This window comes from Miscanthus floridulus, chromosome 2 (assembly GCF_019320115.1).
Source record: "Miscanthus floridulus cultivar M001 chromosome 2, ASM1932011v1, whole genome shotgun sequence".
NCBI classification, from domain to species: domain Eukaryota; kingdom Viridiplantae; phylum Streptophyta; class Magnoliopsida; order Poales; family Poaceae; genus Miscanthus; species Miscanthus floridulus.
Genome location: NC_089581.1, coordinates 59742068 through 59762556, shown reverse-complemented (window position 1 = coordinate 59762556; position 20489 = coordinate 59742068). Strand labels below are relative to the sequence as shown.

General features: G+C 42.4%; 1 protein-coding gene and 2 pseudogenes across 1 annotated transcript; all 3 read left to right on the top strand.

Annotated features, from left to right (window-relative positions):
• The first annotated feature begins 1102 nt into the window (after nt 1-1102).
• On the top strand, nt 1103-2042 carry LOC136538935 (uncharacterized; annotated as a pseudogene).
• Nucleotides 2043-6967: 4925 nt separating this feature from the next.
• Nucleotides 6968-10611, top strand: LOC136538934 (protein HEAT INTOLERANT 4-like). Its single transcript, XM_066530857.1, has 13 exons — nt 6968-7000; nt 7117-7170; nt 7264-7327; nt 7595-7653; nt 8424-8548; nt 8676-8735; nt 8922-8980; nt 9753-9826; nt 9920-9958; nt 10063-10122; nt 10226-10273; nt 10355-10483; nt 10564-10611. The coding sequence occupies exons 3-13, from the start codon at nt 7309-7311 to the stop codon at nt 10609-10611; spliced, it is 720 nt and encodes a 239-aa protein (XP_066386954.1). The 5' UTR covers nt 6968-7000; nt 7117-7170; nt 7264-7308.
• A 2342-nt stretch (nt 10612-12953) lies between these two features.
• LOC136538933 (protein RMD5 homolog) lies at nt 12954-20286 on the top strand (annotated as a pseudogene).
• The last annotated feature ends 203 nt before the right edge of the window (nt 20287-20489 follow it).

Here is a 20489-nt window from a genome sequence, read left to right as displayed (position 1 = left end):
GCACCAGCCAGCCCAAATCAGCCCAGAAACCAACAAACGAACAGGCCGATTGTCTCAATTTGTGGAACGAAACTCGAGACATTGCAAATTTGCAATCCCCTTGTTTAGTTGGGCGAAATTTGGGATTTTGGTTATTGTAGCACTTTCATTTTTATTTAGCAATTAGTATTTAATCATGGACTAATTAGGCTCAAAACGTTCGTCTCGCGATTTCCAACCAAACTGTGCAATTAGTTTTTTTTCATCTACATTTAATGCTCCATGCACGTATCGTAAGATTCAATGTGATGGCTACTGTAACACTCGTTAGGAAAATTTTTTAGAACTAAACGAGGTCTCATTCTCAATTTGTGGAACAAAACTCAAGACATTGCATCGAACAGAACCAGCACAGTCAGACAGTCGCCAGTTCCCAAGCAAACCTAGCTGACAGAAGAACATGCAAAATTCGGGCTGATGTAGCCGTGGCGCGCATCCAGGTCAGATCGGGCTCAATTGGTGGTGGGTGGGCTTTCGCTCCAAAAGCGATATTTGGGATATCAATATCAGAACTCAAACGAGAAAGATAGTATTAGATTAGTCATATTATATATTTGTATAGTACATTTATTTACTATTTTTTTATAAATCTAGTCTAATTTAAAATTGATTGCTTTTAAAAAAAAACGAGACGTGCATCTTTTTCAAGTACAGCTGCCTTCGCGGAGGTTTTCAGTCCTGCTCGGTGCAAAAGGAGTTGCACGCCACTGGTGCAGTGACGCTGATCGATGGATTATATGGTTCCTGCCTGTCCAGTGTTTGTCCTCGCCCCGTCTTCGGAAAACACCAAGTTGCAAGCTGATGTACTCCTACGTCCAACCAGCGGAACCGCGGAAGGGCCCAAACGACAAGTCCAAGGCATAGCAGACACGTGGCAGGCAGACCAGCCGCCGGAGCACGAGGCGGCCTCCCTTGACGACCTCGTCGCCGACGTGCTCGGCATCCTCGACGCCCTCAGCGTCCCGAAGGTCAGCAACAGCTCACCGAAAGGATGGACGGACCATCCAATTCCAACAACTGAGTTATTGCCGCGCGCGCGTGCATGCAGGCGTTCTTGGTGGGCAAAGACTTCGGCGCCATGCCTGCGTACGAGTTCGCGCTGCAGCACCCGGACCGCACCCGCTGAGCCCGATGCCCATGTCCTTGGACGCCATGCCCGAAGGCTTGTACATCCGGCGCTGGCGCGTGCGTAGCACTGACTGACCGCATCAATTGAACTCTTCTTCTTATCGAAATCGACACGACACTCTGCAGCTGGTGTTCCTTTTGCTTCTCTTCCGCAGGAGCCGGGCAGGGCGGAGGCCGACGTCGGCCGGTTCGACGTGAGGCGCGTGGTGCGCACCGTCTACGTGCTCTTCTCCGGCACCGAGATCCCGACCGCCAAGGAAGGGCAGGAGATCATGGACCTGGCCGACCTGTCGACGCCCCTCCCGGACTGGTTCACCGAGGACCTGGACGCCTACGCCAAGCTCTACGAGAAGTCCGGTTTCGGCTACCCGCTCAAGATGCCGTACAGGTAGGCGCGCGCCACCGCACTCCTCTCGGCAGCCAAACGACAAAGACTGGAGACTGAAAAGACTGAAATGTTCCTTGCTTTTTCTTTTTTTTTTGCTTCCATGGAAAACTGATTGGGCAGAGCTATACACCAGCAGTCTGTTCGTTTGGCTTTGGCTTGTCGTAAACGATCGTAAATTTTCAACCGAAATAGTTTTTTTCTCTCACACAAACCAGCCAGCAGCACTTCTTCACGAACCAGCAACGATACGAACCAGCCAACCGAACAAGCTGACGCTAAGTTCCAGGTGCCGGTGTTCATGGTGATGGGGGAGAAGGACTACTGCTTCAAGTTCCCGGGGTTCAAGACCGCCATGCGCAGCGGCATCATGAAGAACTTCATGCCGGACCTCAAGATCACCTACATCCCGGAGGGGAGCCACTTGGTGCAGGAGCAGGTCAACGACCTGCTACTCGGCTTCCTCAACGACCATCCCTCTGCGTCGTAAGGAGAGGCCGAGAGGGTGATACTGTGACTCTGAGAATAATGGTTCTTAAGCAATTGGTTTTCTCTATTGCCGTTGCCTGGATCCATGACCGTGTTAATTAGCACATACTCAAACAAGTTGTACTGAAACAATGTGTTCGACAGAATGAGCAGACGCCGGATCTCATCGGCTATGCAACTTCTGCTAGGCACTCCTCCTTTCGTTTGTCTGTGGCTTTCCTTTTTCCATGTGCTAGAACGTAGGTCCTCCGAGCAAACAACAAAGGAGACGCCACAGTTCTTAAGGTCTTCACGAGATATCCAGCACGTTGACAAAAGACATGCAATACATGTTCAAGGCAACTTTACAAAAAGAGAGGCATGCTTGATGTGTATTGCAGATTCTTTTGCAAGTTTCAATTCTAAAATTCCTTTTTTATTGGATATTTCAATGAGTGTGCAGGTTGTCCATGCCAATTGAAATCAACACTGATATCTAGATTTGTTTAGTAAGGAATTTGTAAATTTAGAAATACTATATACTGCTATAAAATTCCAAAATTTAGAGGTTCAATATTTTTTTACCACCAAAAAAATCATTTCTAGATTTTTATACTAGCTCCACATTTCTTACAAATATATGAATGCATGATAATATATAAGCAACAAGGTTATAGAGTTGTGGCTATCATTAGTTGTCCACCTGTGTATAAAAGAACAAGAAACAAGTCAAGTCCGAAAATCTTCTTTTAACTATCCTATTTAGTAAGTGATTTGGAAATTTAGCAATCAGATATATGGAAAATCTGAATATACAACAGCAAAAAAAAGTCAGTCTCATGCCACTATTTTGCCTTTTAGAGAATTCAGACCACTAGAAAATCATGTTGTTTTGCTCAAAACATACCAGAATGCTTCGACAAGTATTTCTTCTTTCGGTCTGGCAATCCCTGAGATGCATAATGCTAAAGTAGAAAAGAATATCCTACTGTGTAAGCAAAACCCATGGTTAAGCTGCATTCAGTTTCAAAGTGATTCAATTCCTCTATTAGCATGATGTTCTGTGGCATCAAGAGCTCAGTGACTGTTATACATGTTATTACTCTGGCTCGGATACTGTTCGTTTTCAGTGGAAATGACCTCAATCCTAATTATATAGCAGAATAATGATGTATACAACCCATGATACTAACTAATTTAAATCTATGACAACTTGCTCGAGAAGGTCAATGGTAAACTCACTTCAAAAAAGCTAACTAGTTTAATATGTAATAAAGACTTAATAATTTGTAGGCCATTGTTTTGTACTTACACAGGATACTCAACTTATCTCCCCCCCCCCCCCCCCCCCCCCTCCCCTCCCTCCACCATCTTATCTGAAGAAAAAAAGGGAAAAGAAGAGTAGAAGACCAACAAAGTCTCTCTTTATACTAAACAGGGGAACATTACATGAGAGGCAAAAAGGTAATACATATCCTCTCTATAATACATTGCACAATTTAATTTCTCAAATACAATCTTGTTGCCTCATTTTTACAGAAACCAATTTAGCTTCTTAAAGGCTATCTCCACGTCTGCCTCTATTGCTCAGTGGTATACAATTCGAGTTAGAAAATCACCTCTTCCATTTCATCTCATATTTTTTATACTAGTCTCATTTGCACTGCCCATGTAAATGTCAAATATAGACCTTGTTGACATTATCCATGTGTTCAAACAGATATATCAAATGAAGATATTTTAGATTCTACAAACAGTCTATTTGTCAAGCTGTGTCAATCTATTATAGGATAAGGGACACACACGAAATGGTCCTGAAGATATTTTTGCAGAGTTTATGTAGCTGCCTGGGACTAAAACCAATAAGTTTCCACCCTATTGCCACACATATACAATTCTACTCTCATCATAGTTCCTTTGCTCTAATTTGTAACTACTTCTGTAATAGGGGTTAAAAAGAGTAGTATTCCTGGCATCATCACTAATGAAAACTGTCAATTCTCAACATTTGTAAACCTTATATTTGATAGCTTATGCGTTAATGATAGCAGGGTTTGATCCTTTTTCCTGACAACTGAAAACATTTGGCACTGTCTAATTTACATTATGTAAGGCTAAACTAATAAAAAATTATGTATACTTTTTTACTAATTATTCATGTAATTTTCCTGTGATGTTCAACCCCATACCTTACTAAGGTACAGCAGCATAAATTTTCAGAGTCGATGTTAACTTGGTACAGATTGCAAGCTAGGATTTCACAGTCACCAACAGGAGATTGCTAACTTGGTACAGATTGCAGCTCCATTTGGATCGGCAACGAAAAGAGAAAACAACTATGATAATGTATATGAATATATATGTTGAGAAAGTTGTCCGTTTCCATACCTGTAAACGGTTATACTTCCTAAAGCTATCATATAATCGTGTGATGATTTTTTGGTGCACCTTATTTGGATTAAATAAGCATAGAATATCTATTTATCTTTGAATCAAATGTAACCACATATCGGCCTCATCGTATGCTTACTAATTAATGCTCTGTTCGCTTGGCTGATAAGCCATGACTTGATTGATTTGTTGTAAGAAAAAAATATTATTCGTTGGCTAAAAAAGTACGGCTTATAAGTCAAGCGAACATGGCGTAAATTGTTTGGTGCTTATCAAAACAAATAGAATTTCTATTAGGCTCAGTTTGGATGTCGATATTGGAGACCTTGGCATTGAATTGGCTTCAATACCAAATCAGAGTAGTATTGGTATTGGGTTACAATACCAAAACCATTGTTTGGATGTAGATAAAATTGCTAGATGGGGTCGTAAGGAGCTAGTGAATACCGATTCGTGTTTGGATGTTCATACCATGGCATTTGAGAATTGATCATCTTCTCCTCCTCTCCACACGGGACCACACTGGCGGCGGCGCTTTCTTGCGCCACCCACGACTCGTGGGTCCCGCGCCTCGCCGAATGGGCACTGGAGCGGCGCGTGGCGTGGGAGCTGCATGGCTCGCCGGCGAGCATGTCGAGATCCAGCGCCATCCCCGTCCTATATGCTCTGTCTCCCCTCTCCTCCCATTTCCTTCCATCCCCATCCAGATCCAGCACCTGGGCATTCCATCCCCATCCAGATACGAACGAAGACGTGAAGAGGAGGTGCATGCGAGCATGTCGAGATGGAGAGAGAGGAGATGCCTGGCAGCTGGCGTGGAGCCCGTGACCATCCCCGTCCTCGCCGGAGGCCTCTCCCAACACCGGTGATGGCGGACCTCCATGACGCGGCTGCGACCGGACGACCGGCGCTTGCGCCTCCTCCTCGACCAGAGGTGCCCGTGAGCGGCGGCGGTGGCTCTTGATGGGGATGGGGAAAAAGGGAAGGGACGGAGCCTGCTCGTGATGCGCCGCCGGATTTGCCTTGACGTCGGGCTGCTCCACCTCCGCGCTGGTCGATCCGCCTCGACTGCTCTGCTCCAGTCCGCGTCGCCGTCGGCCTGCTCCACCTCAATGCCGCCGGCCTCCACCATGGTGCCACACGCGGAACAGAGGAGGGTGGGGGGCGCCTCCGTGTGGGACTGAGGAGAAGTGGAGGACGGGTGCGGCAGTGGGGATGCGCTGGGCTTGGGGACGACGGACGAAGCGAAGAGATAAGGCAAGGTTGTAGGCCTGCACCCTTGCTCAGTGGGAGCTGCATGGCTCGCCGGCGGTGCAGCGGGGGATGCAAGACGGAGACGAGACGAGTGCTAATGCCCATGAATACGGAGGGGAAGGGGTCTGAATTGAGGGAGGGGTGCGGCTGAAGGCCCAATACCTCTCGGTATTGGATGAGATTTCCAATTCCAATACCAAGAACATCCAAACAGGTATCGAAGACATCCAATGCCAATTTTGAATTCCAGCTTCAATATCTACATCAAAACGGGGTGTTAAGTAAAAAAGCAGGTGAACTATGAGAAAAAATAGTTATGCAATCCTTCGATGCATTTTGTCTCCGTTTATTCTTTTGGTTATATATAATCAAAAAAATAGCTTTATCACTAACTTCTATACCATTTGTATAAAATAATGGTTCAGTGATTAATTCTATTCAACATAATCCAATTATCACCGTACAAATGTTGTGGAGCAACACCAACCTACAACTGACACATCCAGGAAGGGCGGCAAAGCCGTGCCGTATTTTTTTAGTAAGATCTAAACCGGTGAATCGAGATCAGTAATAGATGGAGCCCACATGTTATCCGCACTTAATTTGAATCTCGAGCAGTGCCAAAAAAAAACATTTTCTCCACGCGTGCTCTCTCTCTCTAGTGTCTCCCTCATCCCGCACCCTCTTGACAAACCACACCAGTCATTGCCTCATTGGACGGCCGAAAATTAGGGTGCATGTTCCATTCAGGTGGTGTTTAAATTCAGAGAATAAAATTTAGGATGTTACATCGGGTATCCCATCAAATTATTATATGAAAGTGTTCGGATAGTAATAATAAAATAAATTACAAAAGTCCTCAGTAATCCGCAAGACGAATTTATTAAACCTATTTAATTTGTTATTAGTATATGTTTACTGTAGCACCATATTATCAACATCTAGCAAATTAGTTATAATCTATGTAATTAATTATTTTAGTCTATATTTAATAATATATGTATGTGTGTAAACATCTCATGGATAGGAGTAATTTTTACGCGAGGAAGCCTCAACGGCCACTGCAGCCCACCGAGCGCACACGCAAAGGCCAAAGGCACGAGCACCCATCTCATGGAAAGGTGTTTAAGGTAAATTAGAACGTGATGGCTTTAGAAGCATTTTCTTGCATGTTTGCTCGAACAGGTTTATTTTTGAAATTACCTTAACCATTTATATTGTGTTTGGCTGCCTTATATGAAGACTTTGCTATTTACTTTATGTGCATTTGGACTAATGATTTTTTGCTATGTTCAGGAGGATCTATGGTTATCTGCTTTCCCTGTTGGCACTGAGGTTTGCTCCCATCCCTACCTCCTTTAATTTGTAGTAGTGTGTATGCTAGTGATCCACATTTGGACATAGCTCTCATCTTTTCCTTAACAACTTATGACTTGCCATATCATGTGCAGTGGGAAAACATTGATAAGGTAAAGGAGTTCAACTGGAGCTTCGAAAATTTAGAGGTATGGTGATCAAAGTTAACCTTTTAATCCATTTTGCTTTTTGAGTGTTTAGTTCCCCCTTCACGATGATATGTGGTTGTTGTTGGTGAACAGAAAGCCTTAGAAGAAGGGGGAGAGCTTCATGGAAAGACAGTTTATATGTTTGGAAGCACCGAGCGTATGTGCACTCCGTTTTCCGCTAGTTTGAATGTTTGTTAATCTTGTAATATTTCACACCAGAGCTATCTGGGCTAATTATTCTCAATTTTATCTTGAAGAGCTATTTGTTTAGTAAATTCAACAATTCTATATGTGGAACACTATTTATGTGCTGGATTTGTAAAGTGGATTTTAGTATAGGCCATCTGTTTCATTTGTTTACTAGTTTTATGAGGCTGTTGATTATTGTTCCATGCAAGACTAATTGGCTCTTGTTGTCATGCAGCCCAGCTATTGGATGTTAATGGCGAATCAAAGATAGTGCTTATCCCAATTGTAGTTGCTGTAAGTTCTTGTCTACGCTCTTGGCTCGACATTACCCTGTGTATATTTACTCCACGATTTTGAGTTCCAACTTCCAAAACATGTTATTGGAAACATGCGCTATTGAAAACAACCCCTGTAGTTCCACGTCATCTTATGATAAACATGTCCCTCTTGGGATAACTCTGCTTTTATTGAAAGCAAATAAGGTTCACCATACACTTGCTGGGGATACCAGCTAGCTGCTAGCCATAGAAGCAAACCACACAACCGCTGGACATGAAAATCTATTCATCTAGGTCATGGCTATGCCAGCTAAACAATTAAGCAATTATGTCTGTACTTTTGCATCAGTCAACAATGCATACCATCTCTGGTGGGTGGGTGTTGCTTGCAATTTTTATTTAGTACTATCAACTGCACAGCATTGGAAATATGTCAGTCTTTAAGATTAAAAGTTGTCACAAACATTTTGAAAGTAAAAAAAAAGGCAAGAGACTTAATCTAGCTTGTCCATTGATATTACCAAGGTAACTATACTTTGGTAGGCAAATTTAATACCTTATATCATTTTGTTCTTTATATAATAATATTGATGCTGTCCAGATAAAGGTTTTTGGCATGTGATCTTTTCCTTTTCATTGGTGTTTTGACTCTAAAATGAAGTGACAAGTGTTTTTTATATTTGTAGTTTATGATGGCTTGATCAAACAATTTGTTTATGGGCCAAATATTTTGCTATCTATCTCTGGGTGGTGGGACTCATTTAACACTTGAAGTCAATTTTGCAGGTAGACTGTCCTTTCCCTCCTTCAGATAAAATTGGGATAAACTCTGTCCAAAGGGAAAATGAGGAAATAGTGCCAATGAAGGCTATGAAGATGGCATGGGTGCCTTATGTTCCCCTTGAGCACTGGTACTTCTGTATTGTCATGTTGAACGATATTTGCTGCTTGTTGTTTTCATTATATATATATATGTGTACCTTTTCTCCTAAGTCATTGCAACTTATTTTTCTAACTTTGGCTTTGCTTTGTCTGTAGGCTTAGCAGGATTGACAGTTTGAAAACAAAAATATTCACTCTCGGATGCACGCAGCGAAGGTTTGTAATACCAATTTATGGTTCTGGAATTTCATGCTTTAGGCTTTATATTTTTATTTCTATTGTTTATTTGTTTACACAGCATATTTGTGCTCATCCATTGTAGTGTTATATTTCCTTTCTTTTTCAAGCACTCTTGTTACCACTGGTTCAAGTTACAAAATCTCTGGTTTATACCTTTTGTAGGTCTACACTGAAGCATCTCAAAATTGAGAGAGTCAAGAAGTTTGACTACTGCATGCCTTGTAAGCTTAATTGACTTTTGTGCATAATATTCTATGATGCTGCAGCTATATCTTAGTTAAATGGCCGCAAAGCAACTCTATGTTAGTTAATTCATTGGAATGGCAGTTGAATAACATGGCCGCGAAGAAACATAGTGTCTTCTGAACTCTCTAGTATCTATTTAGTTGCCTAATTGTTGTGCTGTTTATGGCTTGAAATTAACTTTTGTAACATGAGTGCTGTACTCGTTTTGTAGTCATGTTGTCTAGTGTCCAAGCATGTTTTGTTATAAAAATCCCTAGGCAAGCGTTGAGGTGTCACATAGCGCGCAATGACCACCTAAACCTAGGCATAAATCATAAGCTAGCTAGGACAGTGGTGCTTAGGAACCGTCTAGGTGGCTGAGGTCAACACCTTCTAAAACAGCACAGGCAATCATTGGAAATAACCTAACATTCGCACTGAACCCTTATACAGCCCTACCTATGCCCTGGTATATTCACACCACTATTATCAAATCGTCTAATTGATTCTAGTTGCCATGGCACTGATCAGTCTGACTAATCACGACTAATCTTAGTGCATAACTGATCGCCATGGCACTGATCATCTTGACTAATCGCGATTAGTCGGACGACTTGGTAATATTGATTCAGACATCCTCGAACTATTCTACTAATTAATTATAAGTCAATAAGTCAGTTTAAATATTTATGGTATTATCTGGTTTTATGATTTTTTTCGTGAGTAGTATTGTCATCTATGTATGAAATTTGTCTATCATCTCTGTAGATTATATGCCACTGCAACCTCTTGAAGACGAAGATGACACAGTTATCAATTTCTTATATCCTCTAGAACCCCTGGTAAGATTCCTAATTTATGCATGAGTTTTGATTTCATATAGTTGTAGATTGTTGTCATGAATCACTGTGTTTACTTTGTGCTGCTTGCTGTAGATAGTAGACGAGTTTGACTGGGAAATGGATGATTACGAGGTTTGTGTTGAAATGTGTTTTGTTCCGCTCAATATGCTAGAGTTGCTACCCATGAAAAGTGCATCCGGGTTGATTTTTGGGTTGATTTTTGTCTTGCAATGCAGGATTTTGCAGATCAGAAAGTTCAAGAAGGCCTGCCAGAGGGTGAGAAAGAAAAATTCAAGGTACTGCATTTATTTTGTGCTTAATCTGTGGCTAAGCTAATCTTCAGGAATTGGTTACATTTGTGTCTTAAACTTACATTTTGCTGGCACATTTATTTGATAGGAGTTCCTGAAGGAGAAGGTTAGAGAAAGGAAGAGAGAGCTGAAACAGGTTCACAATCATGGGAACTATTTATTTTATTCACAAGAGATTTGTTGCATTAGTATTCAATGTTTCCACAAACTTATGTAGGCTAAAGAAGCCAGGAAGAAAGCTATTGATGACATGGATCCTAAGATGAAAGAGGCATTCGAGAATATCAAATTTTACAAATTTTATCCTGTGAAAACCCCAGACACGCCTGATGTAAACAATGTAAAGGTATGCAATGCTGTTGTTAAGCATTCCTCAGTTAAAGCATAACTGAATAGATTTAACTTTGTACTTATTGTTTTCTGCAGGCTAGGTACATCAACAGATACTATAGGAATGCCCATTATCTTATGTGAGTTTTTTTATTTTTCTTTTTTCCACGCCTTAAGTTAAGCTTTTGAAGTATTGGTAGTTATGGCAAAAATAAGTCGCGCTAAAATTACGAGTTTTCTGTTTTGAAAGTTCAGTAGTGATTCTGTTTTAGAAGGTTGTGCATGCAATGGCCTACTAATTATTCAGTGAATCTCTAGTCCCGTGCTATTAAGTACTGCTAACTGGGTGGGTATACAGCTAATCGGTGATTTGTTTGGAATTTATTTCTGTTACAACCTCTTATTTGGCCATTTTAGGAATCGGTTGGTGTTTATCACTATTCTTAAAGGTGTTGTTCCCTAGGCGATAAGGCTCTCCTACAAGCCTGGGTGTGTCCCTGATACTTTGCCAAAGCAGGGGGGACAGGAAAATGAGTGATGGTCTGACTGTCGGGGTGAGGAGGGGAGTGGTGGTGCGGTGGCGCTGTATGGCATTGAGGTAGTAAAAGCGCTGCATGAAGGTCGGGGCCTACATCATCAGCATGTTTGCTTGTTGGTTTCAGTCAGGGCTTATTAGCCATGGTATAGTATTTTCCTCTCATAACAAACCAGCACCAGTCGAGCTTATCAGCCCAGAAACCAACCAGCTAACTGACTGCATATCTACTGTAGGTGAAGGGGTGTATTTGATACGTAGCCCTCCGAGAGTATGCCCAGGACACTCACACAAGACACAAACAGACATTGGATTGTTGGTGGTGGAATACCTGCAGCTTTTCTGTTTTCTTCTGTATTTATATAGAGTTGAATGTTACATTCAAGTATGGTATAATAATCTCCTAATTAATGCATTCAATGCCTTTATGATCTACCCATTATCTATAAGCTGAAATCTAGGTAGCACTAATACCAAATAACCTAGACACTTGCTGAACCTGGACACATTCATGCACCACAATATTATTGTTAACAGTATTGTCTGGGCCAGCCCCATCTCTTCTCCTTCCCCCTTCTCTTTTTACTACTGCAGTAACAAAGCCATTCAGTCCCAAGCAAGCCATTTCACTTTTCTGCTTCTAATTTTCCTTCTCCTTTCTCTTCCTCCTCCCTCTGCTTCTATTTTGTTGTTTCTTATGATGTGTATGGTGTCACGTAGGCATTTGTTACCATTTCTTGCTTTGCCAACCTTAAGACCATTGGAATATTCATGTAGCTCTGAAATATTCTTCATGAAAACATATTAGTTCCTGCGTTAATCACAACAACAACAACAAAGTCTTTAAGTCCCAAACAAGTTGAGGTAGGCTAGAGTTGAAACCTAGCAGAACCAATCAAGGTTCAGGCACGTGAATAACTGTTTTCCAAGCACTCCTATCTAAAGCTAAGTCTTTGGGTATATTCTATCCTTTCAAGTCTCATTTTATTGCCTCTACCTAAGTCAACTTTGGTCTTCCTCTGTCTCTCTTCACGTTACTATCCTGGCTTAGGATTCCACTACGCACCGGTGCCTCTAGAGGTCTCCAATGGACATGTCCAAACCGTCTCAACCGGTGTTGGATAAGCTTTTCTTCAATTGGTGCTACCCCTAATCTATCACGTATATCATCGTTCCGAACTCGATCCCTTCTTGTATGACCGCAAATTCAACGCAACATACGTATTTTTGTGACACTTATCTGTTGAACATGTCGTCTTTTCGTAGTCCAATATTCTGCACCATACGACATAGCAGGTCTAATTGTTGTCCTATAAATTTTGCCTTTTAGCTTCTGTGGTACCCTTTTGTCACATAGGACACTAGATGCTTGGCGTCACTTCATCCACCCTGCTTTGATTCTATGGCTAACATCTTCATCAATATCCCCGTCTCTCTGTAGCATTGATCCTAAATATCGAAAGGTATCCTTCCTAGGCACTACTTGACCTTCCAAACTAATATCTTCCTCCTCCCGAGTAGTAGTGCCGAAGTCACATCTCATATACTCAGCTTTAGTTCTACTGGGTCTAAAACCTTTAGACTCTAAAGTCTTCCACTATAACTCTAGTTTCTGATTCACTCCTGTTCATGCATTAATGTGATTTGCAAACTTATCTGCTGTTTAAATTGCAAACCGTATTCTTGTATGCTATCCTATCTGCTGACATTTATAGATACACTCGAGGTGAGTCATGCATTGGGCTGGCCTCCATGTGCATTTTGATCCTTTTCAAGTATCATATGTAATTCTTAAATGTTGAACCTATGCTATGATTTTTTATTTCAAAAGTATAGTGATCTACTAACAGTTTGATTTCATGTGATGCATCTTTCTAATGTTCTTGATAGTGATTTTCTCAATGAAATGATTGGTTGCATGATGTTTTTGGTCATATCCAGGTAGCTGCTAATGGAGATCGACAGCCTCAGAGAAGGATTTGATTGAGTTGCTGAGAAACGTGCATTATCTTCTGCTAAAGCTCTAGAAGCTATCAAATAGTGATTGAAGTTGAGCAGGCTATTGTGAAGCTGTAGATGATGAATACAGATTCTGCTGGGAATGTTGACCACCCATCCATCCTTGCAGAACTGAAAGCTAAGCTAAACGAAATGGCACCAAATTTTTTGTTTTTCAGCCCTTTTTTTGAAAAAAATTTCACAAATATGCCCCTGGAGGTATGCTTTCAAAATCTAGACCCTTAACTCGGTGCCATCGTTGGTGGCGCTGAGCTTACACGTCTCGGCGCCATAGATTTGGCGCCTAGGTCTTGGGCTCGGCGCAGACGTGGCGGTGACTTGGTAGGCACCTTAGCGTTGTAGAGCTTGGCGCCGTGGTTATTGGCGCTAAGCCCTGTTTTACATATGGGCCCTTCCTTTCTCTCTTCCTCTCTCTCTACTGCTCCTGAGCCAGGGCATCGCCAGCGCTGTCGCACCCCCGCGCCCGCGTTGGCCACCGCGTTCACGTCGGCCCCCGCCGTGTCGGTCGCCCACGGCCCTAGCCCGCTCGCGTCGCCTCGCCACGCGAAGCGTCGGCCGTCCCGGCCCACGCAGCCTTGTCCGTCCTGGCTCGCCGCGTCCGCCGCACGCATAGGCGCTCCCTCCGGTGACTCTGGCTGTGATACGGCCCTTGCTCCCAGCGTGTCGCGACCTCGCCATCGATCCCGTCCTCCACGTCCACGTCCTACTCTGGTCCCGGCGTCCACGTCCGCGTCGCATCGTTGCATTGACTTAGACAGGTAAAATTTTTGAATATGCAATGTAGGTACTTAGTTAGCTTGAATTGTAGTGCTACTATGATTATTTGGTACTTTCTAGTAAATTTGATGATATAGGTAGTTGATTTAGTTAGTGAGATAGATATAGTTAGATAGCTAGTGACATAGGTACATAGATATAGTTATAAGATAGCTAGTTGATTTAGTTAGTGAGATAAATATAGTTAGATAGCTAGTGACATAGTTATTTAGGGTATAGTTGGTTAGTATCTATTAGAGAGGTACTATATAGCAGCAACTTTGGACTAAACGAAATGTATTTCAGTTTTTGTTTGAACTACCAGATGGACAACCTGACCCTTACACTCCAGGCACCGATGCTCTTGGTCACAAGGGTAAGGGTAAGACTAGGAAGGGTTTGTGGTAGATGTTATTATGTAGTATTATGGACTTTCATTATGAACTATTGTGGACTGTATGGACTATTATTATCGAATATGAACTACTATGGACTATAATTATGGACTATGTGGACTATTAATATGCTCATGTATATGGTTTCAGATGAATGTGGCATATATTTGTATGTTTGTACATGTTGTATTGAGCTTAAATATTCATCTCATATTGTGTATGGATGGCATAAAAAATAGAGGAAATTATGGCAAAATTTTTTTGCCTAAAGTACGTATTAATCAGCGACATCAGTTTTTTGGTTCAAAATAGTGATTGATATCTAAAATCGAATAGGCTTTTCAGTCATGGAATCTAGGAGAAATAACCTTTACAGTGATTTGTCATGTCACCTCTCAGTGGTATCAGTTCCCCTCCGAGAGCGAGAGTGATTTCACTCAAGAGTGCCCTCTTAGAGGATACGATAACAGGAAGAAAGATTGGTCAAAATGCATGCATGATGAGGACTGCTTAGTGTAGATGTTCACCGAGGGGGTCGACAGAGGTCGTCGCTTCTTCAAATGCCCGCGAGCATGGGTAATTGCTATTACATTTCGTTTGTTAAATATGTTTCTCAAATACTCTTATAACTCACAGAACATACTTATCGTAGTCTTCTAAGTCTGAAGAAAACTATGGGTTCACTAAGTGGGTCGATCCTAGACCAATTTATCCACATCAGCAGTACATCTACTACCTGCAGGACCAAATCTTCGATCTACAAAGGGAAGTTAGCAGTGGCTATAAGGACGACGAAGATGATGACAACAACAATGGTGCAAGTTCACATGAGGCACTCTGCAATGATCCATATTGCACCTGCTCTAATCACAAGAGCAAGGGGCCCTCGCCGTCATCCCCTGGGGCTACCATATGGGATTCATGAAACTTGTCAATATCCTTTTACATATGGTAAATATGCTTGGGCAAGCTACATGGATTCAATTAAATTTTAATTCATATCTTTATGTAAGGGTTGTTATCAATTACCAAAAAGGGAGAGATTGAAAGCTTTAGTTTGGTTTTGGTAAATTGATGAAACCCTAAGTGCTAATCTAGTTTATCAAAGTGATTATGAGATAGGTAGCACTACTCTAAGTGTTTAAGCAAATAAAGGTCATGACATGATGATGATGGTGATGGCATGGTGATGATCAAATGCTTGGACTTGAAAAAGAAGAAAGAAAAAACAAAAAGCCCAAGGCAAAGGTGAAACTTGATAGGAGATTTTTTGTTTTGGTGATCGAGACACTTAGTGAGTGTGATCACATTTAGAATCGATAGTCGTACTATTAAGAGGAGTGAAACTCGTATCGAAATACGGTTATCAAAGTGCCACTAGATGCTCTAACTCATTGCATATGCATTTAGGATCTAGTTGAGTGTTAAGTGCTAACACCCTTGGAAATATTTGTAAAAATATGCTAACACATGTGCACAAGGTAATACACTTGGTGGTTAGCATATTTAAGCAAGGGTGGAGAAGTTAGTGAATCGAAGGAGATGTTTTTCACTGTCAAACAGTGAACGGACGCTGGTGGTCACGTGGTGACCGGACTCTGGGGAGCAACGTCCGGTCAATTATAAAAGAAGGTGGTACTTTCGGCCTGAGACCGGACGCAAGCGACCGGACTCTGGCTGAACATTGTTCAGCGTCTGGTCCTACAGATGTGGCGATGCATAGTGAAGACCGTGAGTGATCAGATGATGGGCGAGTCTGGTCGGGCATGACCGGACGTGTCCGATCGTGACTGGAACCTTACTAGAAGTGACCGGACGCTAGACAACTGTGCGTCCGGTCCTACACTATAGTGCTTTCGGTCATAACTTAAATGTACTGATGACCGTTGAGATCGACGATCAGCATTTGAAGTAGGGGCCATGTGGCGTGCATCGCGCGATCGGACGTTGGGGTCTTGCATTCGGTCAATACGACTGGCGCATCCGGTCGCCCCGATTTTTCAGGGAACAAAGAGCCAATGGCTCTATTCGTGGGGGCTCTCTATTTAAGCCCCATGGTCGACTCAAGCTCACCCTCTTGGCCATTTGTATTGATATAGCAACCTTGTGAGCTTAGTCAAAGCCCTCACACACATCTCCATCATTGATTCATCATCTTTATGAAATTGGGAGAGAATCCAAGTGCATTGCTTGAGTGATTGCATCTAGAGGCACTTGGTGTTTGTGTTTCGCTGCCGGATTCGCTTGTTGCTCTTGGTGGTTGCCACCACCTAGATGGCTTGGTGCAGCAGGGGAGGATTGACATGAGTTGGTGATTGTTCGTGACAATCTCTTGGTGATTGTGAGGAGACTTGTGCCTTTTCCGGTGGAGCGCCAAAAGGTAAACCTAGTAGATTGCTTGTGTCACTGAGTTACCTTATTTGTGGGTAGGTTTTTGCGGTATCCAATTGTGTGAACAAGGTTTATGCAACACCTCTTAGCCACCGAACCACCAAGTGTTGGTCGACACAACGGGGACGTAGCGTGTTGACAAGCACGTGAACCTCGGGAAAAAAATTGGTTGTCTCTTGCCCTTTGGTATTCTCCCGGTGATTGAGTTAGTATTCATCTTATGATTGGTTCACTCCTCTACACGGCGGTATAATCATCTTACATACTCATTTACATACCCACAAACTAGTTGTAGCAAGCTTTTTAGTGTAGCTAGAATTGAGAGCTTGTTTGTAGTTTAAGTTTATCTAGTGGAGCTCTTTAGTGTAACAAGTGTGAGAGCTCTTAGTGAGTAGTGACTTAGTAAATTGTGTGTCTAGTGATCGTAGTAACTAGAATTGTTGGATAGGTGGCTTGCAATCCTTGTAGAGCTAGAGCAAGTTTGTTTTTCGCTATTTGTCATACTAATCAAATTGCTCTAGTTGATTTGTAGATTTTTAAATAGGCTATTCACCACCCCTCTAGCCATACTAGGACCTTTCACTCCCGCCACCACCAACAACAATGGAAGACTACTGTGGAGAAGGTGCAACATAATTTGCTATGTGGCCACACTACTAGAACGACCCTATCTTATTCACATGGCACATCCATACGTTTGTTGTTTGGTGTAATTATCTAAGGCATGTTAGGTTTAGTCGAAGGAACTATGTATCCTTGTTGGTACATGTTCTTACATGCCATTTCTTGTGCTTGTTGTTCGCTTCAATTACCTAAGGCATGTTAGATTTAGTTCATGACCTCTGTACCCTAGTTTAGTACATGTTCTCACATGCTATTTCATATGTTTTGTGTGTTGAATTATATAATACCCTACTTCGTTAGGTTTTATTTACAGCACGTGATCACATTTCACTACGTCCACAATATTAAACTGAATATTATGACCACAAATAATGAAAACAACTACATAATAAAAAGTCCAATACTATGACATATTAAACAACACAATAATACTAGAAGTACGTGCTGACAAACTAAATAACGCAGTACATGACCTAAGCATGCCCATACTTAAAGTGCATTACATGACAACACAATGAAAAGTACATAGAACTAGTAAGTAATGGAGACTACTGAGTGCAACGAGGCCACTTTTCCTTCCTCAGGGCATCGGGATTCTCTTCCATCGCTGTTTTCACTCGACGTGCACGCTCAAGCTTCTTCTCCCTCTCCTCCCTATACCCAGCAACACGCCTCCTTTCCTCATCTTCCTTGTGCTCCTTTTTTGCAGCCTCCTCTTCGCGTCTCTTCTCCATCATCTCCTTGTCCTCAGCCTCCCACCTCAATAGTTCTGCGTCCATTCCTTGTCTTCAGGCTTGATCTCAGTGTCGATCCATTGCTCAAAATCACAGAGCGGTGGAGGGGTCTGAAAAAAATGCAATTGTTACAAAACAAAAAAAATCATGCAAGATGTCATATGACACAAACATCAATTTCTCACCATCTTGTTAATGTGGCGCTGATGAAGTGTAGGCTCAAATGCAAAATTGGAACACATCCAATGCCTCTGCCTATACGTGTCCTCTTCATCGGACTTGGCTACCTTGCAAGGATCACCGCAAAAGCACATGGGCACTGGAACACCACTAGACAGAGGCAATGGGTCGAAGGAATTTTCGGTCATCCGGCCATAACTACAATTTAGCCATTTTCGTTCTAAGAACCAAAAGCAATTCACCAATATCATAACAACGTGCGCTGAGTTTACCTTAGTTTGGTAGCTTTTTCACGCCTTAACATCCTACGGTTGTATAATATAAATATTAAAATTGCATGAAACCCTAAGTAATGATGATTCTTAAGTTAAAAAATCTGACTAGTATATACCGAATTGATTTGAAAAAAAAACTAGGAGAGAGCGAGGATACCTTGCTCTCGAAGATCTACGGATCAAATCAAAGTTTCCAAGGTCCAATATGCCGATTCGTGAGGTAGGGCGAAGTGGGGAGAGAAAAAAACCCGAGAGGGAGGAGAAAGAAGAGGAAGAAGGCTCGAGTAGGAAGGTTGGGCGTCGGGTTAAAACACCACCTCGGCGTCGCCGTTTTCGGCGCCAAGCTTGGCGCCAATAACCATGGCGCCAAGATCTATGGCGCCAAGGTGCCTGCCAAGTCACCGCCACGTTTGCGCCGAGTCTGAGACCTAGACGCTAAAATCTATGACACCGAGATGTGTAAGCTCGGCGCCACTAATGATGGCACCGAGCTAAGGGTCCAGATTTTGAAAGCATACGTCTAGAAGCATATTTGTGAAAAAAAATTCATAAAAAAGGGCGAAAAAACAAAAAATTCGGGAAATGGCACCACAAAACCAACTTGAAGGCAGCCAAAAGGAGCTCAATGCTTCCCTAAGCAAATATCTCATGCTCCTTGAGAAGTCTTTCAATCCAGATATATCTAAGGCATACAGAAATGTGGATTTTGAGGTTCATACAGTAAACAATCTCATAGCGAATCATTTCTACCGCCAAGGCCTCTTTGTTCTTGGTGACATGTTCGTGCATGAGTGTGGGGAATTAGGTGGAGCTTCCTTGAAGCTGCCATTTCAGGCTTGAAGCCATGAAAGCAAGAAGCCTCGAGCCTGTCCTCAGTTGGGCTGCCAAAAACCATGAGCAGTTGTTGCAGAATGGGTCTATGCTGTAGTTCAAGCTTTAGCAGCTTCAGTTTGTTGAAATACTGTACAAAGGAAGAAGGGGTGAGGCCAAAGATGAGGCTCTTTTATATGCTAGGACTAACTCACTTGGTCCCCTTTGCAGCCGTGCACAAGGAAGAATTCACAAGCTAATGGCTTGCCTTCTATGGGTTGGCCGGCTGGATCAATCCCATGTTCTGAGTTAGGCTGTGTTTAGTTCGTGAAATTTAGAAATTTGATTACTGTAGCACTTTCGTTTTTATTTGACAATTAGTGTTCAATCATGGACTAATTAGACTCAAAACGTTCGTCTCGCGATTTTCGACCAAACTGTGCAATTAATTTTTTTTTCGTCTACATTTAATGCTCCATGCACGTATCGCAAGATTCGATGTGATGGCTTCTGTAACATTTTTTGAAAAACTTTTTGGGAACTAAACACAGCCTTAATGTCATCCATGCATTGGGAGAAGCTAGCTGAGGAGCTCACCCATCAATTCTGTAGCCTTCTGGGCTAGTCTAGGGAGAGCCCACTGAGTGTTGCAGTATCACCTGGTTTTCAAGTTCTACCAACTCTGCTGAAGCTGACGCAAGTCAGGGCTGCGAAGAAGCAGGAGTGGCAAATTATGAAGCAGCTCCCTGTCCCCTAGACATCAGGCCAGAATTCCAGTATCACTGTCTTTGTGTACCCGGCGCTCGGGGAGCAGTCCAGTGACGACAACCCCCCAATATCCCGTTTGACTTGCTGAATCTTGGCTGAAATTAGCTGAAAAATACTATTTTTATTGAAATATTGCGAGAGAAAAACATTGTTCCGACTGAAAAAGAAAATCAAATAAGTCAGATATGAGGTAAGCCGAACGGGGCCAATTGGATGCCTCGTGGACATTATGTCTCCAAGCAGTCCATCATGAAGCTGTCGAAAGCAGCTCGAGGCCCTTCAACTGCCCCTCGGGGGCTGTGGCGTCGCATTGCAAGCAGCTGCGTTTCTAGAAGTGCTAATCTTTTCTGGCTGCGCAAAACTGCAAACCTGTTGGTGCATGCTTCCCCTCCTGTTCCCTGTTGCACCAGTCTAATAACTTATGTGTCTCTAATATAAACATCTACGTCCGGATAAACATGTAGTTTCGTCTGTATTACTAATATGTACAGTTGCATCTTTTAGTGCGTTGGAAGATACAACTGTGATCGGAAGG